At 43.5% G+C, this 19467-nt stretch overlaps 1 protein-coding gene across 2 annotated transcripts; it reads left to right on the forward strand.

The window, feature by feature from the left end:
* The first annotated feature begins 860 nt into the window (after positions 1–860).
* On the forward strand, positions 861–18292 carry SMARCE1 (SWI/SNF related, matrix associated, actin dependent regulator of chromatin, subfamily e, member 1). 2 transcript variants are annotated; one of them, XM_064473491.1, is made up of 11 exons: positions 861–990; positions 2001–2051; positions 2535–2578; positions 5698–5865; positions 8124–8204; positions 9327–9458; positions 11031–11202; positions 13812–13984; positions 14968–15069; positions 15619–15829; positions 16640–18292. In XM_064473491.1, the coding sequence occupies exons 2-11, from the start codon at positions 2045–2047 to the stop codon at positions 16849–16851; spliced, it is 1302 nt and encodes a 433-aa protein (XP_064329561.1). In that variant the 5' UTR covers positions 861–990; positions 2001–2044; the 3' UTR covers positions 16852–18292. The 2 variants fall into 2 exon arrangements, with proteins under 2 accessions (XP_064329561.1, XP_064329562.1); XM_064473492.1 differs by having other exon boundaries at positions 5698–5802.
* The last annotated feature ends 1175 nt before the right edge of the window (positions 18293–19467 follow it).

Below are 19467 nucleotides of genomic sequence, written 5' to 3' on the forward strand. Positions count from 1 at the left end.
TCGAGGCCTTCTTCTGCGCCCTTTCATGGACACACACGCACCTCCCTGGCCTTCCTCACGGCCCGGGAAGCACGGCCTGAGCGACGGCCTCGTCCCGCTCATCTTCATCCTCCCTTCGCAGAGACGCCATTCCCAGACCACCCTGTCCGCACGGCGCTTTGGGCTTCACACGGACAAAGGGGCCCCCGGCACTCTTCGCCTGGTTTTATCGCCTGCCTTCAGGGGTTTATTCGGGCCCAGACACTGTCGTGTCCCCCGAGCGGGACCGGGGCGCCTCAGGCCGCCGCGCGCTACCTCAGGAGAAAAAAGGCGCCAAACGGCGGCGGGCGGGAGGCGCCAACGGCCGCCCCGAGCGCCTCCTCGTTCTCCGCCGCAGATTCGCCACCGGGAGAATTCGCTGCCGCTGTCCCCGGCCCGACCGCTGCGGGCATGCTACCTACGGCCGGGGCTGCCTGGCGGGGAGCCGGCTCGGCGGAGGGGCGGGAAGCGGGTTACCCTCCCCGGGGAAAGTGCTGACAGGAATGTGAAGGTGGGCAGTTTTCCGCCCGCACCTTCCCGTCGTTGTCGCGGGGCGAAGGGGACGAGGGGAAATCTCCGGTGCTGGACGCTGCAAGCCTGGGGCGGGGACGGCGGGGACAGCCCGGCCCGCTCAGCGCCTCGGCAGCGCCGGTAACAGCCCCACCGTGCGAGGCGGCGCCTCCGGCCCGGGCACGGCAGCGCCCGGGTCGCCTCTGCCCTCCGCGTCCCGCAGATTCGCTACAAACACCTTCCGGCCTCCGCCGTCCCCGGAGGGGCGCGGGGAGGGCCCCGGCGCGGCGGGGGCTCCGGGGCGAGCAGGGTAGGCCAAATCGCCTCCCTTTTAAAAAACAGGCCAGGCGCCAGCGGGCTGGGGCGGCGTGTCGAAAGTGCGGAGCAGAGCGCGCAGGCGCCGTCCTCGCCGCCTCCGGGGCCTGGTGGGGAACAAAGGGAGCGCGGCCGGCGGCGGAGCGGGTGAGTCGGGGCGGGGGCGCCTGGGTCAGGCCTAGCTTAGGCCTGGTTTAGGCCCAGTACCTGCGGGGCGGGCGGACGGGCGGGCCCCGGGAGCAGCCGCGCTGTGCGGGTGAGGGGTTAGGCCCCGGGCCCGTTAGCGGCCGCCGTGGCGGGGGTGGGGGCCGCGCCATCCGGCGAGGCTCGGGGAGGGCCGGGGGTCCCAGCGGCCGGCTCGGGGCTGCGGTGGCCGCGGGGGTGGGCGCCCCTGGGGAGGGGGGTAGCCCGGCCTCGCTCGGTCTCGGGACCGCGGTGCGATCGGCCCGGCCGTGGGGCCGGGGGCCCCCGCGGGGGAGCGGCCGTGCTGGGGCCGCCCTGGCTGCGGTTCCCGGTATCCCGGCCCGGCCCCGGCGAGGCGTCCCTGGGAGCCCCCAGCGAAGCACATCATTAATCCGGCATTTCCAGCGGGGATCCGGCTTCTGCTGAAACTTCGGTGGAGTTACTTGAAGAGAAAGGCCGAAAAAAGCTATTCCTTTGTTACAGCGCTTTTTTTCTGTACGCACCGATGGGTTTGTTGCTAAAAGATTAGCCGTGCGTAAACCCCACGGCCTGTGCTGCTGCCTGCTCCGTGATTAGCCCTTTTTTTTTTTTTTTTTACCGTGCAAAGGAGAACCTCTTTAATGGGGTCATTCATGAGTTCATACCAGTTTTCTGAAATGGTCGGTCTAAAATACTGGGGGATATTCTTTGTATTTTTTAAGGGGGAAAAAATACACTTAAAACTTCTAATCTGAACGTGACATAAACCTGTGTTTATGATTTCACAGCTATTTAAGGCCAGATTACCTGGAAAGTATGTTCATTTTCCAAGGCGATAACACCTTGGTTTTTAGAACCTTTTTTTTGTCTTTATTTTTAAATTGGTAAACTTTCTGGTAATTGTAACTACGAAAACTGAAGTTTCAAAGATCTGGGGAAGCAAAGGCATAATATGATATTATGATTTAATAGCATGATATTCTTTTGTCTTTCAGAAATACAAATATAATGTCAGGTGGCTGAAAATTTGCCTATCAAAATGTCAAGTAAGTTCAGATTTTTCTTACTTTAACTTGATGACTTAAAGGTCTGGTTCAGCAGAACCTGAGGTTCCTTGTGTTAAAAGGAATGATATGAGGGATAGTAATTTCTGGCCAAACTCTTGGCCTTAAGTCTCGCTGTGGCAGATTTCTGGCATGTTATTTTTGTAGAAGATCCAGATACCACAGCTTCCCCCAAATCCTGTTTCACTGCATTTTTAATTGATGTGCATATAAATGGATTTCATATCTTTCAGTCTTACACCTAAATAAAAGGCTAGCAGTATAGCAGTGGTGTGATCTTGATTCTTTTCTTTATCTTTTGTTCTTTGCTTTAAGCTCTTCAGTGGCAAAATGCAAAGTCTTTGAGAGTAGGATTTCTGTCTTGTTTTTGTAAATTGCTTAAAAACGTTTGCCACAGCAGATGCCTTAGAGAATTCATTCCAATTTTTAAGAAAAAAAAATTTGCTTACATTTATATCTTAACAGAAAGGCCATCTTATGCCCCACCTCCTACCCCAGCTCCTGCAACTGTAAGTATAGTGATTTTTCTCATTAACACAGATCTGGTAATACAGCCTTTAATAACTTACCAGAGCAATAATTATGGAGTTGCATCACCTTCCTGTATTGGAAATACAAAGTAGTTGCATTTCATTATTAATACGATACGCGTTGTTTAAATTAATCTCTCTGTTTTTTTTTTCTAAGCAGTTTGTGAAAGAGAAGCTGAATAAAGTTGTTTCACCTTTAAGCTTTAAGGCTAGATCCTGCAGATAGTTAATTTTGTGTGAGTAGTCAGTTGGTCTAAAATTATATTCTCAGTGGTTCACAATAGTACACTGGAATATTTAAGAACAAAGTGATATATTTAATTCTAAAACTTCCCACTCAACTTGTGCCCAAGTCCTGGGCAAACAGTGCATTTTTTCACGTTTCTGTTGTACTTAGCTGGAATGCAGGAGCATGCAAAATTCTGTTACACTGGGTCAGAATAACAAAACACTCATGATGGCAGTGTTACCCAAATTTTTTTGAAATCACTGGTAGTTTCAAGTCTGTGGCATGAGAAATATTTACCTTCTAGTAAAATGTATGGAGTGACACTTGGGAAAACAGAGCAGCTTTGAGTCATGCCCAGCTGCATTCGTGCATGTATAAAAAGGCACTGAAATACCAGTACGCTGTGGTCAGTAAAGCATTTGAAAGCAAATGCACCTCTTCTGTAGCGTTTACGTTTCTAAATAGCTTGCATTTTAGGAGTAACGTATTCAACGTGAGAAAATACAGATCTTTCGTACAGAAGAATGAGCAAAGATGCTATAGCGAAATTTTTTTACCAAAGAAAATTTGGAAACTGTTATCCAGTAGAGTGTCCTTGATCTCTGGATCTGGGGTGAAAACTGCAGGATGGGAGTTAGTTGAAATGCGATCCTCCAAATTTACTGTGCCATACTTTACACCTAAAGAGGCCTGAAAATGATATAATGTATAAATATAAGTTATGTTCTTAAAAATTTACACAAATAAAACGTTATTTGCGTAGTTTGTTCAGAGTGTTCATTTTGCACACGCTCAATAGGTTTGTGCCAGTATTAGAAGGAACACGATGGCATCCACTCTTACAACTGGATTCCTGCAACGAGAGCTGTGCAGATGCACGTGTGATTCCTTTGGGACGTAGCATGGATACAGATGTTGTGAAACGGTGTGCATTGATGTGGTACATTCTTTAGTCAAGTCAGAAGTCTTCAGAGGGGTACATAAAACAAATATCAAGACTGCAGCTAGTGACATGCATTACCCGTCTTTCAAGCATCTTCTGTATGACTTGTATTTTATGCAGTCCTTGAGATGGTAATCCGCGCTCTGTTAACACAAGTCATAAAAGTAGACAAAGAGTTGCTTGTTCTTCCACAGCCAGTTCCAGTTACTAAAGTCGACAAAATACCAGTAGTTCTTGTAACTACACTGTTGCAGCTGGAGTAAAAATGTTCCATGCGATGCAAGGTAGTTCCCTGGTAACATTCAAATGCTGTCTTGCAGAAATAAAGAATTAAGCAGATGGAGATTACAGCTGCCATCTGATTTTACTGAAGAGGTGTAGTTCGACATATTCAAAACCTGTTGTTACGGGAATACAGAAGATGATATAAAATGGCATCTCAAAGATAGTGAATGTATGTCATGTTCACAGGCATGCGGATTCAGTAAATTCGACTGCTGTGACCGAGTTAAAGTTTGGAAATAAAAATACATATTTGAAGGCTGACTGTTAAAGGATAATTTTACTCTGTATTTGTGTGTTTAGAAATAAAGTAACCATGGAGTGTCTACATATAGTTGAAAACTTCACAAATGAACGTAGTTTAGCTTATAGGTTATTTCTGTTCAGTGTTTGTATTTGTCATACCTTGGTTCTTGGAGTCGGAACTTATCTGTAGAAATTTTTAGAACTGTAATCTAGAATGGTCCAGTCAGCAAATCACTTGGAAAGACTAAGGGAATGTGTGTTTCTTATTAGGGCCAAAGTGCCACTGAAGAGTGGGACGCTGTGCAGGTGACACTTAAATGTCTAGAAACTCTGCAGGATATCGTGAGTCCTCATGGGATGGTAGGCCCACCGCAGTCAGGATGAGATCTCAATTACTATGAAATAGTTGATTTTTTTTTTTTTTTTTCCAAGAAAACTTGATTGGGAAGTGGGGGATAATGGAAAGAGGCAGGAGAGATGTATGTGTGGGGAGGGGAATACAGTGAACATTCTGGTACTTGCCTGTATGTAGATGATAGGTAAGGAGGGGTTGTAAAGGAAGTGGATTCTTCTCTGCGTTACTGAAGTGAGAACGAATCGATCCACTTTCAAGAACCAATGCAGATGTGTTGATTAACTTCTAAAATTGTCCTGATTCCGTGATATGTTAAGGTTGGTTTGTAGTTTCTAACTTGTAGATGTTATTGCAGCGGTTCCTCAGCTCTGTCAGTCTGCAGCCTACCTCATAACAGAAGGATATCTCTGAATTGCCTTCTCTCCCAGCTTTCTAACCACAGTTCCCCAAGATATTTACAATTTGCAAACCACCAGGGAAGTCTTCACATGCTGGTAGTGGGGCACGGATGGTGCTTTGAGTGATATTCCCCCCCCCCCTTTCTCCTATTTATCGACCACATAATGTTTGTTGGAAAGGCAGAACAATGGGCAGAAGAGCAGGCAGGGATTTCCATCGGTGCAGCAAATGTTGATACGGGGGATTTCTGCCTGATTACTGTGTGCGGTGTTGCCTTGTAAGCTGAATCCTTTGGATATAAGAGTCTTTCTGAATTATGTGGTGGCTTATGTTGGAAAATTTTATTAGCCATGAGCTGGATTTATAGAATACTTGGTTAAATGAGTTACACGCTTAATAGAAATAAAATCACCAACTTCAGACAGAAATTTGTAGTGACACATTTGTTTAAAAATCCTGTTTCCTTAATAGGTTTATACTGGAGTAAGTTGTGTCTGTTGAGAAGATATCAACTGCTACACCTCATTTGCTTGTTTAAATTCTGGTTGCTTTTGCATGCCATATTGCAGTTCATTTTCATTTCTGTGTTTTCCTCGTTTGAGCTCATTTCTCATTCGTGTTTTTGTCTCATTTGTTTCCATCAGCAAATGCCCAGCACACCAGGGTTTGTGGGATACAATCCATACAGCCATCTGGCCTACAACAACTACAGGCTGGGAGGGAACCCGGGCACCAACAGCCGGGTCACGGTAGGAGAATCAACTATTACATCATCCGGCAAACAACAGGAATTGACCAGAAATGGCTTTAGAGTTAGGTTCTTCTGAATCTTGGCTGCTGCCACTTCTTTATAAAAACAAAAAAATTACTTCTGATTCTTATTCCCCGTCCCTACCCCTTCCCTTTCGCTCTGAAACCTTTTGCAGGAAAATGGACTACTTCTCAGAGAAAAAAATGTGGTAATCGCATATGATGCAGAACTCCAAAAAGGCAGACTGTGTGGTCTTCAGTGACCACTGCATGCTCAGGGAAACGTTCTGTAGTGTGGGCACAAATTCTTGGAGGGAGGGAACCGCTCGTTTTATTGAGGTTTGTTGGCACAAAAATAGGGAAGAACATTTTGCAAACTGGAGATTGTTGATAGTAGTTGCATCATACTATTGAGCCACACAAGAGATGCAAGCCTTTATTTTTCTTTCCAGTCTTAGTCTGGTAAGAACTGCAAAGTCCCAAGTTCAGAAATTATTCTTTCAACGCAAGTGTGATGATAATAACAGAACCCTTTCATACCTCATGTACTCTGTCAGTGTGTGGGAAGTGGATGTTACATTCATTTTTCGTGGCGTAAACACAGTGAGATGGAGTCAAGTGATGAGAGAGGGGACAGCTTCTTTTGAATACAGATAAAGTCCTGAGCATTGGATGCAGTTAGGGAACAAAAATAGGCTGTGGAAGTGTAACATTTTCACAACTAACACAACAGAAATGGAGTAAAGCCTTGATTTTTTTAAAGTTTTTGTAATTCTCACAACGTTATAAGGTTTTTTGTGTAAAACTTCTATCTCAAAATATCTGATCAGTTTGGAGCGTGATAAAATGATTTCTCAATGAACAAATATATGGTGCTTTTAATGAAGTGAACTCTCTTTATGCCTCCCTTACATAAACCTTCGTTCAGACTTCATGTATGAAGTTCATCTGGTTTGTTAACACATTTCCAGAAAAGACCCTCCCTGTACAAGCTGGGACTTGACTGAACGTACTGTCTGAATATATACTTTTTCCTTCTACAAGAATAAGTTAGGTTTTGTCTGAGAACTTTCATTGTTTCTGTATGTCATAAGCATATACAGCCTTCTCTGCCATGCATATATCAATATATGTATGGTGTCTTTAAATTCCTGTTAATTTAAAAGCATTAAACAATTTCCGTTGATGTTTCTCAAATCCATCTGTATGTGTATATATGTATACATTTTGGTAATGCATATACCTCATGTACATTATTTATATCGATACACAGTTCTGTATGCACTGTTTCATAGAGCTCCATAAAGTCAGCAAAACAAACTATCAAGAGGAAAAATTTGAAAGCTGAATACTGCACGTGAGCCGCCTCAGCCAGACCCAAGTATTTGCTTATCTATTGCTGTAGTCTTGAAAAATCTTGAAACCACTTTATGATTTTATGACAACGCTCCCACTCTTTATAGTAGAACCCCTCGCATGTGTAAGCGCTTGAAGAGCGGGGGCTTTCAGAACTGGCGGTTGGCCGGGGCTGTAACCTGACTGCACTGCTGTAGGAGAAACCCCTGGCAGGCGTTTTGTGGATTGAGGGGACCAGAGGGGTGCAGCAGCTGTCCGTCAGCAGCAGTTAGTGCTCAGTGGCTTCTCGTTCAGGGCGAGCAACGTGCTTGACAGTGTGCAAACCTAAAGGCAGATAAGAGCTCAGAAGGATGTTACAGGCTAATTGGACACTTGAGTACAGCTGGGACACAAATAATGCGCCCTTCGACAGATCAGTTGCACAGGGTTGTTTTCACAATGAGTAGTTTAATTGGCTCCCGATTCCCACTGACACATTTTGCAGACAGATTGCTAAAATGATTTGAAAACGACTTCATGATCTTAAACTTACCTTTTTTTTTTCACCTGTACAGTAGCCACAGTAAATTTGTTAAAACAGGTACAATAAATTGCTCATCAGAAGTGAGAAAAGCAGCCTGCTGGGGTTGGTGTTTCCATGTAGATTTCTCGGCTCTGTGTGTCAGTTTCAAGAATATGGAGCCCTTCTGAAGATTTATCTAGTTACTACTCTGTAAACTTACAGATAAAAGGACAAACTTAAAATTGGAAAAATATTACTGTGAGGACCAGCTGTAGTTAACACCTGTTTGCAGTTTGGGTGACTTTTTTGCTGGTGTTGCTTGTTTCTCTTGGTGGGGAGGCTGTAGGGGGGGTCTAGTTTGCTTGTGTTAACTGCCCAAGAATGAGTGTTTTCCAAAACTAGTGTATATGGAAACTGTCCGGCGATCGCATTAACAAATGGATTTATTCGGTTCTTTTATAGGCTTCCTCTGGTATTACCATTCCAAAGCCCCCCAAACCCCCAGACAAGCCCCTGATGCCCTACATGAGGTACAGCCGGAAGGTGGGTATACAGTGTCGAACAAGTAATAATAAAAGTTAGTGTTCGTATGTGCTAACAATTAATTGCTATTATCTTAGTTTCAGCTTCTAAACTTTTACTTCTAACAGCCTGCACATTCTTTTAAGGGAATTGTAAAGTACAGATGCATTGCCCTTCAGAATAAAGGCAGCAGTAGTCTGTCCATACAGTTGCCAATTTCTGGGGGGAAAGTTTTCCCTAAAATGATAATTGCTACCACTGTCTCTGCTGACAAGGATCCACCCTGCCACATTCAGAAGTGCCTGTGACTTACTGACAGAACTTTTTTATATAAAGGAAGTATTCCTTGCGGTATACTGGGCTTGGTACAGTGCTGTAGCTGGACTGAAGAGTAGCAATGAGTGGACTTTGCATGTTCTCCTTCACCAACCTAGCCTGTGGCAACGTTTGCTTCGCTATTCTATGAACTGTTTGACAGAAAGTAGGAGAGAGACTCTTGTGGAGTCTGAAATCTGATGGGGCATGGGGAGGGCATGTCAGCCTGTCTGAAGCGGGTGAGCCAGAAGGAAATTCTTCCACTTCTGGTAAAGTATCTTTACCAGCATGTCTGTCTTAGGCAAAAAACCATCAACAAAAAAAAAGTCAAGTGGCGCAGCAAGAAATAACACTGGCAGCTCTCTCCTTTGTTTTTTTTTTCTTCCCTATAAAGTTAGAAACTTTTTTGGTGGAGTCAGAACTTGTTGGAACTCAAATTGATCAGCAAGACTGAAAAATATTTTGAAATGTTACATTCTGATCTGAAAAGCTCAGTGCTCTTTATCGTAATCTACCGCTGGATGTGTTTACTCAGTAGCATTTTTTTTTCCCAGAGATGCAGCGATGTGCATTTAAGAAGAGAATTAAGAGGGTTAAAGGCAATATTCTCATGAAACCAAAGCCATTTCAGCAATTGCCTGTTTCAGTAGATGGCTTCCTGCTGACTTCCTGCCCCAGAAAATAATCGAGATAGTTTAGCCAGACTCATTCCTAACTTAATCCTGTTTTTCATGGTGATTCCAGAAAGAACTCTGAGATGACAATATAAAATGTTTAATTTGGAAGTATTTAGATATCATTAGTAAAGCTCCAGCTGTTTCTGTTAAGGTCTGGGACCAAGTGAAGGCGTCCAATCCTGATTTGAAGTTATGGGAAATTGGCAAGATTATTGGAGGAATGTGGCGAGATCTCACTGATGAAGAGAAGCAAGAGTATTTGAATGAATATGAAGCTGAAAAGGTAAATGGAAGAAATCTGGGATGTTTATTACAGCTGATTCTTCTAGGAACTGGTCTGAGAAGAAAAATTCATCTTACCCATGCAGTGGTGTATGAGGCGTTCACGAGACCCCTGTATGTAACTTAATGGAAGTATGTCCTGACACGTCTTTTAGATTTTTTTTTAAATAACTGTACGTCAACTGTGACTGGTCAGTTTTTAGACCTAATTCAAAATGAAGTATTTATAATTGAGTGTCGATTTTAACTGTTTAATGAATGGATTTGATTGTACAACATCAGTATTGAAAAGATTGTCTCAACACCAAAATCCTCTTTCAAAACTGGTGCTCTGCAACTACTGCTATGGTCATGAACGTGTTCATAAAAGACTTCCAGTCACGTAGGGTTTGGTTTTCTTGGTGTGATCTGGTGTAACTCCACGCTATGGCATAGTGTTTTGTTTCTTAATAGAAAAATGCTACCACTTTTAGGGTGTTCCTGTGGTTTTATTTTGGTTTTGTTGATCTTCGTGACAAAAGATGACAGCTGCCTCTTGTGTCTAGGTTGGTAAGTGTTGAGGACCTTGACAAGACTGTTATTGTGATCTTAAGGTAAAAAGGGAAAATTAAAATTGTCCAGCTGCTGTGTTGTGCTTAAACCCAGTAGGCATCTGAGGCTCTGTGTAACCTGGTCAAATCTAAGCTGTTTTTCTTCCAAGTCAATAGAGAAGTACTTCAAAGCCGGCTGCTCTTAGTGGAAAAAAAAAATCAAGGAATTCTATTTTTTAACTTGGTAATGATGTTTAGATTGTAAGCTCCTTGGGGCAGGGGCCAACTTGTTTATATTTTTACAGTGCCTAGGTAGAAGGATTCCAGTCCTAATCATAAAGAAAACAAGGCATTTAGGTACTTTTAACAATATTGTGGATTCGATCTCATTTTTCATTGGAAATATCTCAAATCACTGTACAAAATCTAGACCTGACAGATTTTAAAAGTGAGATTAAAGAAAGCAATTCAAAGGGAAAAGTACTTCAAAGAAGGTGAAAATAGTGATGCAGTCCTGCTACCAGGAGGAGACAGTAGTCTGGCTGCAGCATTCTGTATCATCCCAGTGCAGGGATGGATCAACGAACAGAGAAATCCCAAGTTATATTGAAAAGTGGTTCATGACATACTGGGATAAGGAAAGAGAAGAAATCAAAATCAAAGATCTAGTTAGACCTCCAGAGAATTATTGAGAATATTTTAGGTTAACTTTTTTTGTCTTATCAGAGTTCGTCTGATCATAAATGCTTTGTTCTGAGGTGTTCGATTTTTAAGTCTCAAAAAACAAAGCTATGGTAAGATGTCTCAGGTATTACACTGAAATGTACCTAAAAGCCCAGCCAGTGTTCTCAAAGCATGAATGACTATGGAAGAAGTTCTGGTTTGTAAAAAGAAAGCCTGAAAGAATATGGTCATTTGTGCATCAGCCAAATGATTCGAAATAGCTTTGTCTGTACAACTACACTTTGAGTTACACAGAGTGCAGTTATGTCAAGTCTGACATCGTCCAATGGTGCAATCAAACAATATTGGTCACATTTCAGATAGAGTACAATGAGTCCATGAAGGCCTACCATAACTCTCCTGCATACCTTGCCTACATCAACGCAAAAAGTCGTGCCGAGGCTGCGTTAGAAGAAGAAAGCCGACAGAGGCAGTCACGCATGGAGAAAGGTGAACCTTACATGAGCATACAGCCAGCAGAAGATCCAGATGGTAAGCTGAAAGGGATTTGTGTGCCCCTCCAGTGAGACAGTCTCGTTACAGGACCGACAGCAGAGAGAAACGGACACCGCATATGGGAAAACTACCAGCGCGCAACTTCCACAATGCTTAACATGACTTCCTTTCTATTTTGGTACCTCTAATACTGATCTTCATTGTCACGTTTTGTTTCATACAGCTAACAGCTGACTTCGTCTTGCTTCCAAAAGCTAAGGTGGCAAGCCAGTGGCAAAAGTTGTTCCAACCCTTAATCGTGTGAAGTAATGCTTACAGTTCAAAACAAATAAGTCTGCTTAAAGCTCTGCAGTGTCTTTAATGTGCCTTATAAAAGGCTTAGATGCCTGATTTAATCCCACTTGACCAGAATTCTGTGCCTTATTACCAGAAGCACATAATTCTGGTGTGATGAAGAGCACCTGAACTTTGAATATGTTCAACAACTGTCATTTGAGGTTGGTTAGAAAATAAGTTACCCTTGCTATTGACAGTCGATGAGAAAATTCTGAAAGTTTATTTGACTGCGAGGAAATACACCCCACCCAGTGGGAAAACTCAGGCTCATACACCTAACGTCTGCTTTGAAATTCATTACCAGATACTTGTTGAAACCTGAGGGTGAAAAATGTACTCACTCAGTTACACCCTTTTTTTTTTTTTCCTTCCCCCTTGTAAAAGCACACCCTTGAGATAAAGCTCATGACAAACAGCCCTTTCCCCAGTGTGAAGGAACTGCAAAATTTATGTAAATATGTGTAGTGTTCCAGTAGCTGGCATCTTGGGACTTCACATTCGGTTCCATGCTACCTGGGCCGAGCGAACTTGGCCAGAACCAGCCGCGCTGGGCCCTGAGGTGCTTCTGTTTGCAGCTGGGACAAAAGAGCGAGTTAGTTTCTGTGGCAGAGGTGTTGCTTCTGTCTGATCCTGCGTGTTGCTGGGATCAAGAACTTTTAGCATGAAGGAGTCTTGTAGGAGGACAAAGGCACAACTTTAAGGACACCAATTTGCTTAGTACTTTGTCTCCTGCAAATCTATGGTCTTCCCACTGCTTCTCTTCACTTAATCAGACACCTCAGTGAGAAATGGAACATAACGCTTTGAAATAAAGCGGATAGAAACTTCCATTAAACTGGCTGTCCTCTTTGGTGCTATTTTCTGGCATGACACGTTAGGATTCTCATTAAGATTTCTGCGAATACTTGGAGAGGAATCTCCATTAGGAAAGCTTGATGTAAAATAAATTCAGCTTCTGGACTTTTCTAAATGATATTATTCTGGAAGATAATTCATACTTGCTTCTTAAAATTTTAATACTCAACTAAATATGAGTTATAGTCACAGAAGTGTCTTCTAAGGTTGTTTCCTCCCCAATACTTAATGCTGTTTAATTACTGTGCTTTAGCTTCTAATTAGTTTGACTTGAATTTTTTTGAGTCTGAATGTGGCTAGGTTCTTGATACCAAAACTGCAGACTGTGGTTGGATCTTTATTATGTTGAAGGGCATAATGCTTTCCTTGATTTCCTTGAAGAAATATAGAAAGCCACAGCATAGAAAAACTTCTGTCTTCTATGGGCTGAAGCTTTTGAGTGCTGCCAGATACAGGAAAACACGTTTGGTTTATTCTGCTTTGTAGCATCAAACTGAATTTTACTCTTAAAATGAGTACCTAGCCCAATCTGTAATGCTGTAGTTCATGTTAAATTCTGTAACTAGATTAAGATTGCCAAAGTTCAGTATCTTGCCATAGACTGGAAGCTCTTTTGATTTGATCAGAGAAGAAAAAAATCCTTGACCTGAAATATTCTTAGATCTTTTAACTTAATCCTCTAGGTACGTGTCAGACAAGGCAGTTTAGTTCCTGTTGGGATTCCTTTAATTTCTTTTCTGTGCATGAAGCTTATAAGGCGACCAGCATTTGACCTATGTGCTTGTGTACTTTTTGTCCTGAAGCGAATATTTTTTTCAGTAACTGTTCTTTAGAGAACTGCATTTACTAAAAAAAAAAATAAGCAAATTTTCTTACTGCATTACTGTGAATTTTCAGTGATGAGTAAACCTGTCTCACTGCTTCGTGCTCTCATTCCTCAGTGTTTCAAAAAATAAGTCTTTTTGATCTGTGCCACAAACTTAATTTCTATAGGAGTCGCTCTCCTGTCGGTATTTTGCACTGGATATTGTTCTGGTAACATGATTAATCAGGAATGGGGTTTTGGGTTCGGTTTTGGGGTTGGTTTGTTTGTTTGTTTGTTTGTTTGTTTATTAATAGTCCCTCTTACTCTGGAAACATGGAAAGCAACACAGTAAGCTCCAAATTTCAGACACACAGGAAATGCATGTAAAGTCGTAGCTGTTACAGCTGGGCCGGGGTAAATGGTGTTCTGTCCTCATACTGTCTTTTTGCTGACTACCTGGTGCTCTATATTTGTTAGTATGAACTTTGTGATGTGACAGCAAGTGGTGTTAGGGCTTTTATTTTGTTTTTAATGAGTGGTAATGTGGGTAGTGTCGTCGGACTTGGAAAAAAGCTGGACTTTTGTCGTTGGGCTGGAAAAAAATAATTTTATGGAATTAAAGCAGTTGTACGTAAAACTCTTGTTTCAGATTACGACGATGGATTTTCTATGAAGCACACAGCCACAGCTCGTTTCCAAAGAAACCATCGCCTCATCAGTGAGATACTGAGTGAAAGTGTGGTGCCCGATGTCCGCTCTGTTGTCACTACAGCTAGAATGCAAGTTCTTAAACGCCAGGTTCAATCTTTAATGGTTCATCAGGTAAAGACAAATTATATGAAGGCAGCTAAAACATAATGGTGTTGGGCTGTACTCCAGGTCTCAGATCATTTGATCATTACGCGACCGTTCTTGCTGGGCGTCAATGTTCTGTATGCTCGAATAGCTGATCTCTGGGTTTTCTTGGGAGTTGCAAGATGTGAGACTCCACCTTTGCTGCTGTTCTGTTACTACTGAGAGTCATGTTAAGCTGTGTTTTGTTCTTTAGGATGTCTTAAATATGAATTCCGTAGCTCTTCATGATTATACATAACCCTTCTGTATGTAGTGTGAGTCTTCTGTTTAATAGGTGCAGGCAGAGTTGTGACTTTCAGATAGTTTATGACTCATCGTCTTGTTTGTAGCGATGCTTTTTTACAGTAAGTGTCCCTATCGTGACATTTTTCATTGACAGTTAGACGCACACAACAAAATCCGGTGAGGTCGCACTTGCACGCTTCACCTAGCTTAGACTGGGCACATGCCTGTGTTTTCCAAACAAGCTTGTTACCAGAACCAACCTGTCGGTATAGTCAGTGTGCACGTAAGTGAAGAAAACCGAGACACCAGAATGAGGGAGAGATTTGTTGCTTTGTTTACCAGAAGGGTATCCCTTCTTTCCCTCAAAAGGTCTTTCTGCATTAGATAATATAATTGGTGTGGTGTGTGTCTGTATATACCTGTGGGGTGTCTAATATGAAAGAAAATGTGTAGATTTTGTGCTGGAAGATTGACCTCAAGTACATACTGGTTGTCACTTACAATATGCCTAGCCAACCCTCAGTTACTGCGTAGATGTATTTATTGTTCATACCTCTCCATACGAACTCCTTAGCTGCTGGGTATTAGGCCAAGGCAGGCATAAGGGTGTTTATGTACTCTGTGGGTGTATTTTAAAATACTGGTCTAAATATTGTACGTAGCTGTGAACTTTGTCCTGCTCTTCAGATGACTGCATAGTAAGGTTCTTACCACTTCCTTTGCAGCGTAAACTAGAAGCTGAGCTTCTGCAAATTGAAGAGCGTCACCAGGAAAAGAAGAGGAAGTTTTTGGAAAGCACAGAATCCTTTAACAACGAGCTTAAAAGGGTACAACTTTCACTCTTCTCCGCTTACTCTGAGGAATCTGCTAGTTACCCATTTGTACAAGGGCTCTACCCGCTTCTGCTTCGTTCTGCATTCATTTATGTGTAATTACACAACCGAGGACGGCAGTGTCCTGGTGCGTGGGTGTTAGAAAGCACGCAGCGTTGGTGTTATTTCATGCTCCTTCAGTGACCTTTAGTGGTGACACGCAGCCAGTACAGTTCAAAAGTGCCTTCAGGCTCGACTGGCTGAGTTCACTGGAGAGCAGCTCAAGGAAGGTGCCCTAAAGCCACTATGGAGAGCTTACTGTGCTGTCCTTGGCCACGTTCTAATAACAAGGTTTAGGTTGTTTATTTATCCCTCCCCTTTTTTTTTGTTGATAAGCTTGTATCTCCCTCCCTAGTTACTGAAGCTTTTAGTATAAACTTTGTCAAATCAAGAGAATTACGCTGCATGTAGAAACATGGAACTCACAACTGGGTTTTACTGATGTTTTATTTTTCAGTGTCACGGATAGTAAAAGAGCTTTCCTTTTTTTTTTTTAATTGCTAGTTATGCAGTTTGAAGGTGGAAGTGGACATGGAGAAAATTGCAGCTGAAATTGCTCAAGCTGAGGAACAGGCTCGCAAGAGGCAGGAGGAAAGGGAAAAAGAAGCAGCGGAGCAAGCCGAACGCAGTCAGAATAACATAGCAGCTGAGGAAGAACAGGCAGCTAGCAAGATAGAGGAGAAGAAGGAAGAGGAGAGTGCTCCAATGGAGACAGGTAACTGCATTTGAAGAACAGCATCAGAATCCTTGAAGGATCAGCATTGAAGTATCTGTGGAGAGGCTCAGCTTAGTCAGGAGGCGTGCCCTCTATTGTTGCTCTTAGTAGGAAGAAAGGCTTCACAAGAACAACATATAGAATAGTTAACTTCATCTTGGTGAACGCAGGTGTTTGCTTTCTTCTCATTAAATTGCCCCTTGTAGAAAGGGGAGAGGCTACAGTACCGCAAAGCCATCTGCAGTGCTTTGCGTGTGATGTACTCGAGGGGGGAAAAAGTGCTTCTAGACATCGGTTAGCTAGGAGCAACTGAGAGGGTTTCCTTGTCCCAGTGTCAACGTCTAGCAAGGATGATAAAAGGGCACATCTTTCTGTGCTGCTCTTGCAGGCTGATTTGCAGGCTTTTTTGTATTCTGGCCAGTGACATTAAGAATGTGACTGTATTTAAGAGTATCAGTGGCCAATACCTCAGTGAGTCCTTGCTGTAACAGCATGAGCCTAAGGGAAAGGGGACCGAGGAGTTTGAATTCTAGTGCTTCTGGTTTAACCAGGCACGTTGCTTTCTTGTGGCCAGACTGCTGAGTCAGGCAGCTGCCGGGGACTTCCAGGACGCCGCGCGGCAGGACCGTGTATGTCCTAAGCACTGAGAGGTCTCTCAGAGCCGTGCCCGTTGCTGCACATTCAAAGTGACAGAAATAACTGCTGTGGAATGCTCCATTTATTGCAGATTCTGTTCCTTCCTGAATTCTGACTGCATGACCTAAGTAATGTATGGCCATGTAAATGACGCTGAGAAATCTCTTCTTACAGAAGAGCCTCACCCAGAGGAGAGCACAGAAAACCAGCAGAATGGTGAAGAAGGAACATCTACCCCGGATGATAAGGAGAGTGGCCAAGAAGGGGTCGATAGCACTGCAGAGGAGGGAACCAGTGATAGCAACACTGGTTCAGAGAGCAATAGCGCAACAGTCGAAGAGCCTCCCGCAGACCCTATCACTGAGGATAGCGAGAAGAAAGAATAAATATTGACTCATTTCATGTGTCTCTTTTTAATGAAGTTCTGTTTTGATTTCAAAATGTGCTACGCGGCTTTTGTATCTTCCTTGCCTGTATCGCTTCTCTCCAGAGGATACTGGGTTTTAGTAACCTGTCAGATGATCAACATAGCGACTTAAAGGGGCCTTTAGCGGCAAAGGATACAGTACAACAGACAGAAAAGGAAACCTCGTGTCTAAATGCAGCTGTACAGTGTGGAGAGACGCTGTTGCTTGGGATTTCTTCTCTAGAAAGGAAGCGTTGGGTTTGGGTTTTATATCAGAAATCAGGCCTTCTCCCTTTCTTCTAGTTAGATGACCACAGTGAAAATGCAGTGTTTCTCCAAGGCCCGTCTTGTTCGTCTGTGGCTGAAGTGAGACGCAGATGTGCATCGCCTCCCTGCTGCAGCCCTCCTGACCTGGCTTCGCCGAGGGACTGACTCGCCCCACCGCGTCGGGTTAGTGCGACGGCACGTTTGCAGCCAGGACGCGAATGCTGGGGTCACGGAGGCTGAGGAGGCAGCACGGTTAATAGCGCTCGCTTTATAGAGAGGTTAGAATGTTACGGAGGCGTCTTAAAGTTGTCATCAGTATTAAGCAAATGACACCAGTACGGGGTATAACCTAGAGCGCTTCCTTGATCTAACAAAGCCAAAACGCCCCGTGGCAGCCTGGCGTGTGTTACTGCCGCTCTCTTAGTTCTTGCCAGCAAGGATGTGTACGGCAGCTGCCCAGTTCTGCGCTTTTAATGAAATATTTCAGTGCTCGGGGGTGGTGCTCCTATGTAAGGCTGAAAGACAACGTGGTCTTGGGGTTTTTTTCTGTAATCTTTGTTGTCTTTTATAGGGTAGCCGTGGAAATTGAACTTGCTCATGTTCTGCATGCAGCATTTCAGGAGATCCGTTCCCAAGGGACTGCGTATAGTCTTTGTGAAGTAAAGGACGTATCTTTGGGTTTTTTTTCTGTGATGCAGGATTCTTTTCAACCACAGCCTTCGCTTTGCTACTAAGATATCCTGATATGACCTCAGCCAGATATATGGCAAAGAAGGTGGGAGAGCCTTCAAACAGGCGTGTTCTCTGAGCAGGCAGTTGCTAACAGGCCACAAATGGTAAAAAATAGGATTTTCTTGCCATGAGCTTTTAAAACCTTTGGGAGCTCTACAAATGTACTGAAAATGCCATATTTTGCCCTATGTAAGCAGAAGCCCTACTGAAGGAAAAACACACTTAATCACAATGACTGATACAAGCCATTCCGCAACTTTACAAATACAAGAGAACACATGATGCACATGCTTCAATAAACTAGAATGTTTTTACAGAATAGTGGGTATATCAGATCACAATGTTTTTTTAAATCCTTTTGGTCTTTTTTTTAAATGGTCTAAAAATAATAAAATCCAACATTTGGGGTTTTTTTAAACTTACAGTTGTCTGGTTCTTGCCTCTGAAGGTAGTGCCTGTATTTGATTTAGGGCTTTCAAAGCCTGTTCTCCATCTTAAGCCAGAGGAGAATAAAACCATGGAATTCATTACTGAAATACGCTACATACAAGGAGTTGTGCTGCCAAAGCACTTGGACAACCAAAGTAAAAATTCCTGAGTCGGTCCAGGCTTTTGCTTGAATGCCTGGTTATGCCTAGAGTGATCCCTGGTGATGGCTGTTGACTTCAGAAGCCAACGGACGGGAGAATTTGTAGAGGAAATAATACTGGTATTGGTGAAGTTGCAATCTCTTTGCCTGTAAACTTTTAACCACCTCCCTCCAAATTACCAGAAATCGTTTTCTTGTTACTTTAACCCAAGCAAAATTTCCCACCTAAAAGGCCAAGAGGTATGAATTTACAGAAAGTATCATACTTGCAAAATACAAGGAAGATGCAATTGTGGTCCAAATACTTAGTATTTGAAGCCAGTTTTTTCTGCTGATTAACTGCTGTGCATTCTCCCTGAGTTCACAAGATTTCATGAGCTGCTTTGGGCCTTTATTAGCGCTTGGAAGCGGTTACTAAATCAGGCGCTGTCTCGTGTACACAGCGCGTGCGTCACTGCCCTCGTATACGTGTTAAATAGCTTACGAGTCTCAGCCTCGTAATTCACGAGGCCATTCATACTCTAAGATAAGTAAACCTGCTGGTGCTGAGTGGAATTTCCTCGTTCGGGTGCTGTAGTTCTTAGAATGTGCTGGTTCTTCTATGAAATAGTATAATTTAGCGTAATTCTGGAGAGCTAATTGAATCCCTTACCGTGGATGCGATGACTAGCCCCGCAGACAAGTGCGTGCCAGGCTCCGCGCTGCGCCTCCTGTTCCCCAGAGGGCAAATCCGAACGTGCCTGTTCAGGTGCTGACGGGGAACGGAGGTGTGAAGCACCAAACCAATTCCTACGGACGGGGTTACGGCCCGCTCAGATCTGCAAGCACGCCGTCGCCGTTCTCTACCGTGGCTGCTGCTGGAAAGGCGGTTGCAAAACACAATGGAAACGAGGGAAAAAGAGAAATCGCCGATGGCAGCCTTCCTCTTACAAGCACTGTCACACAATGAGCGACGTAAGTGGGAAGGCTTGTATTTTCCTCCTCTTTTAAGGAAGAGTAGCAGTTCTG

This window comes from Phalacrocorax carbo, chromosome 25, assembly GCF_963921805.1.
Source record: "Phalacrocorax carbo chromosome 25, bPhaCar2.1, whole genome shotgun sequence".
NCBI classification, from domain to species: Eukaryota; Metazoa; Chordata; class Aves; order Suliformes; family Phalacrocoracidae; genus Phalacrocorax; species Phalacrocorax carbo.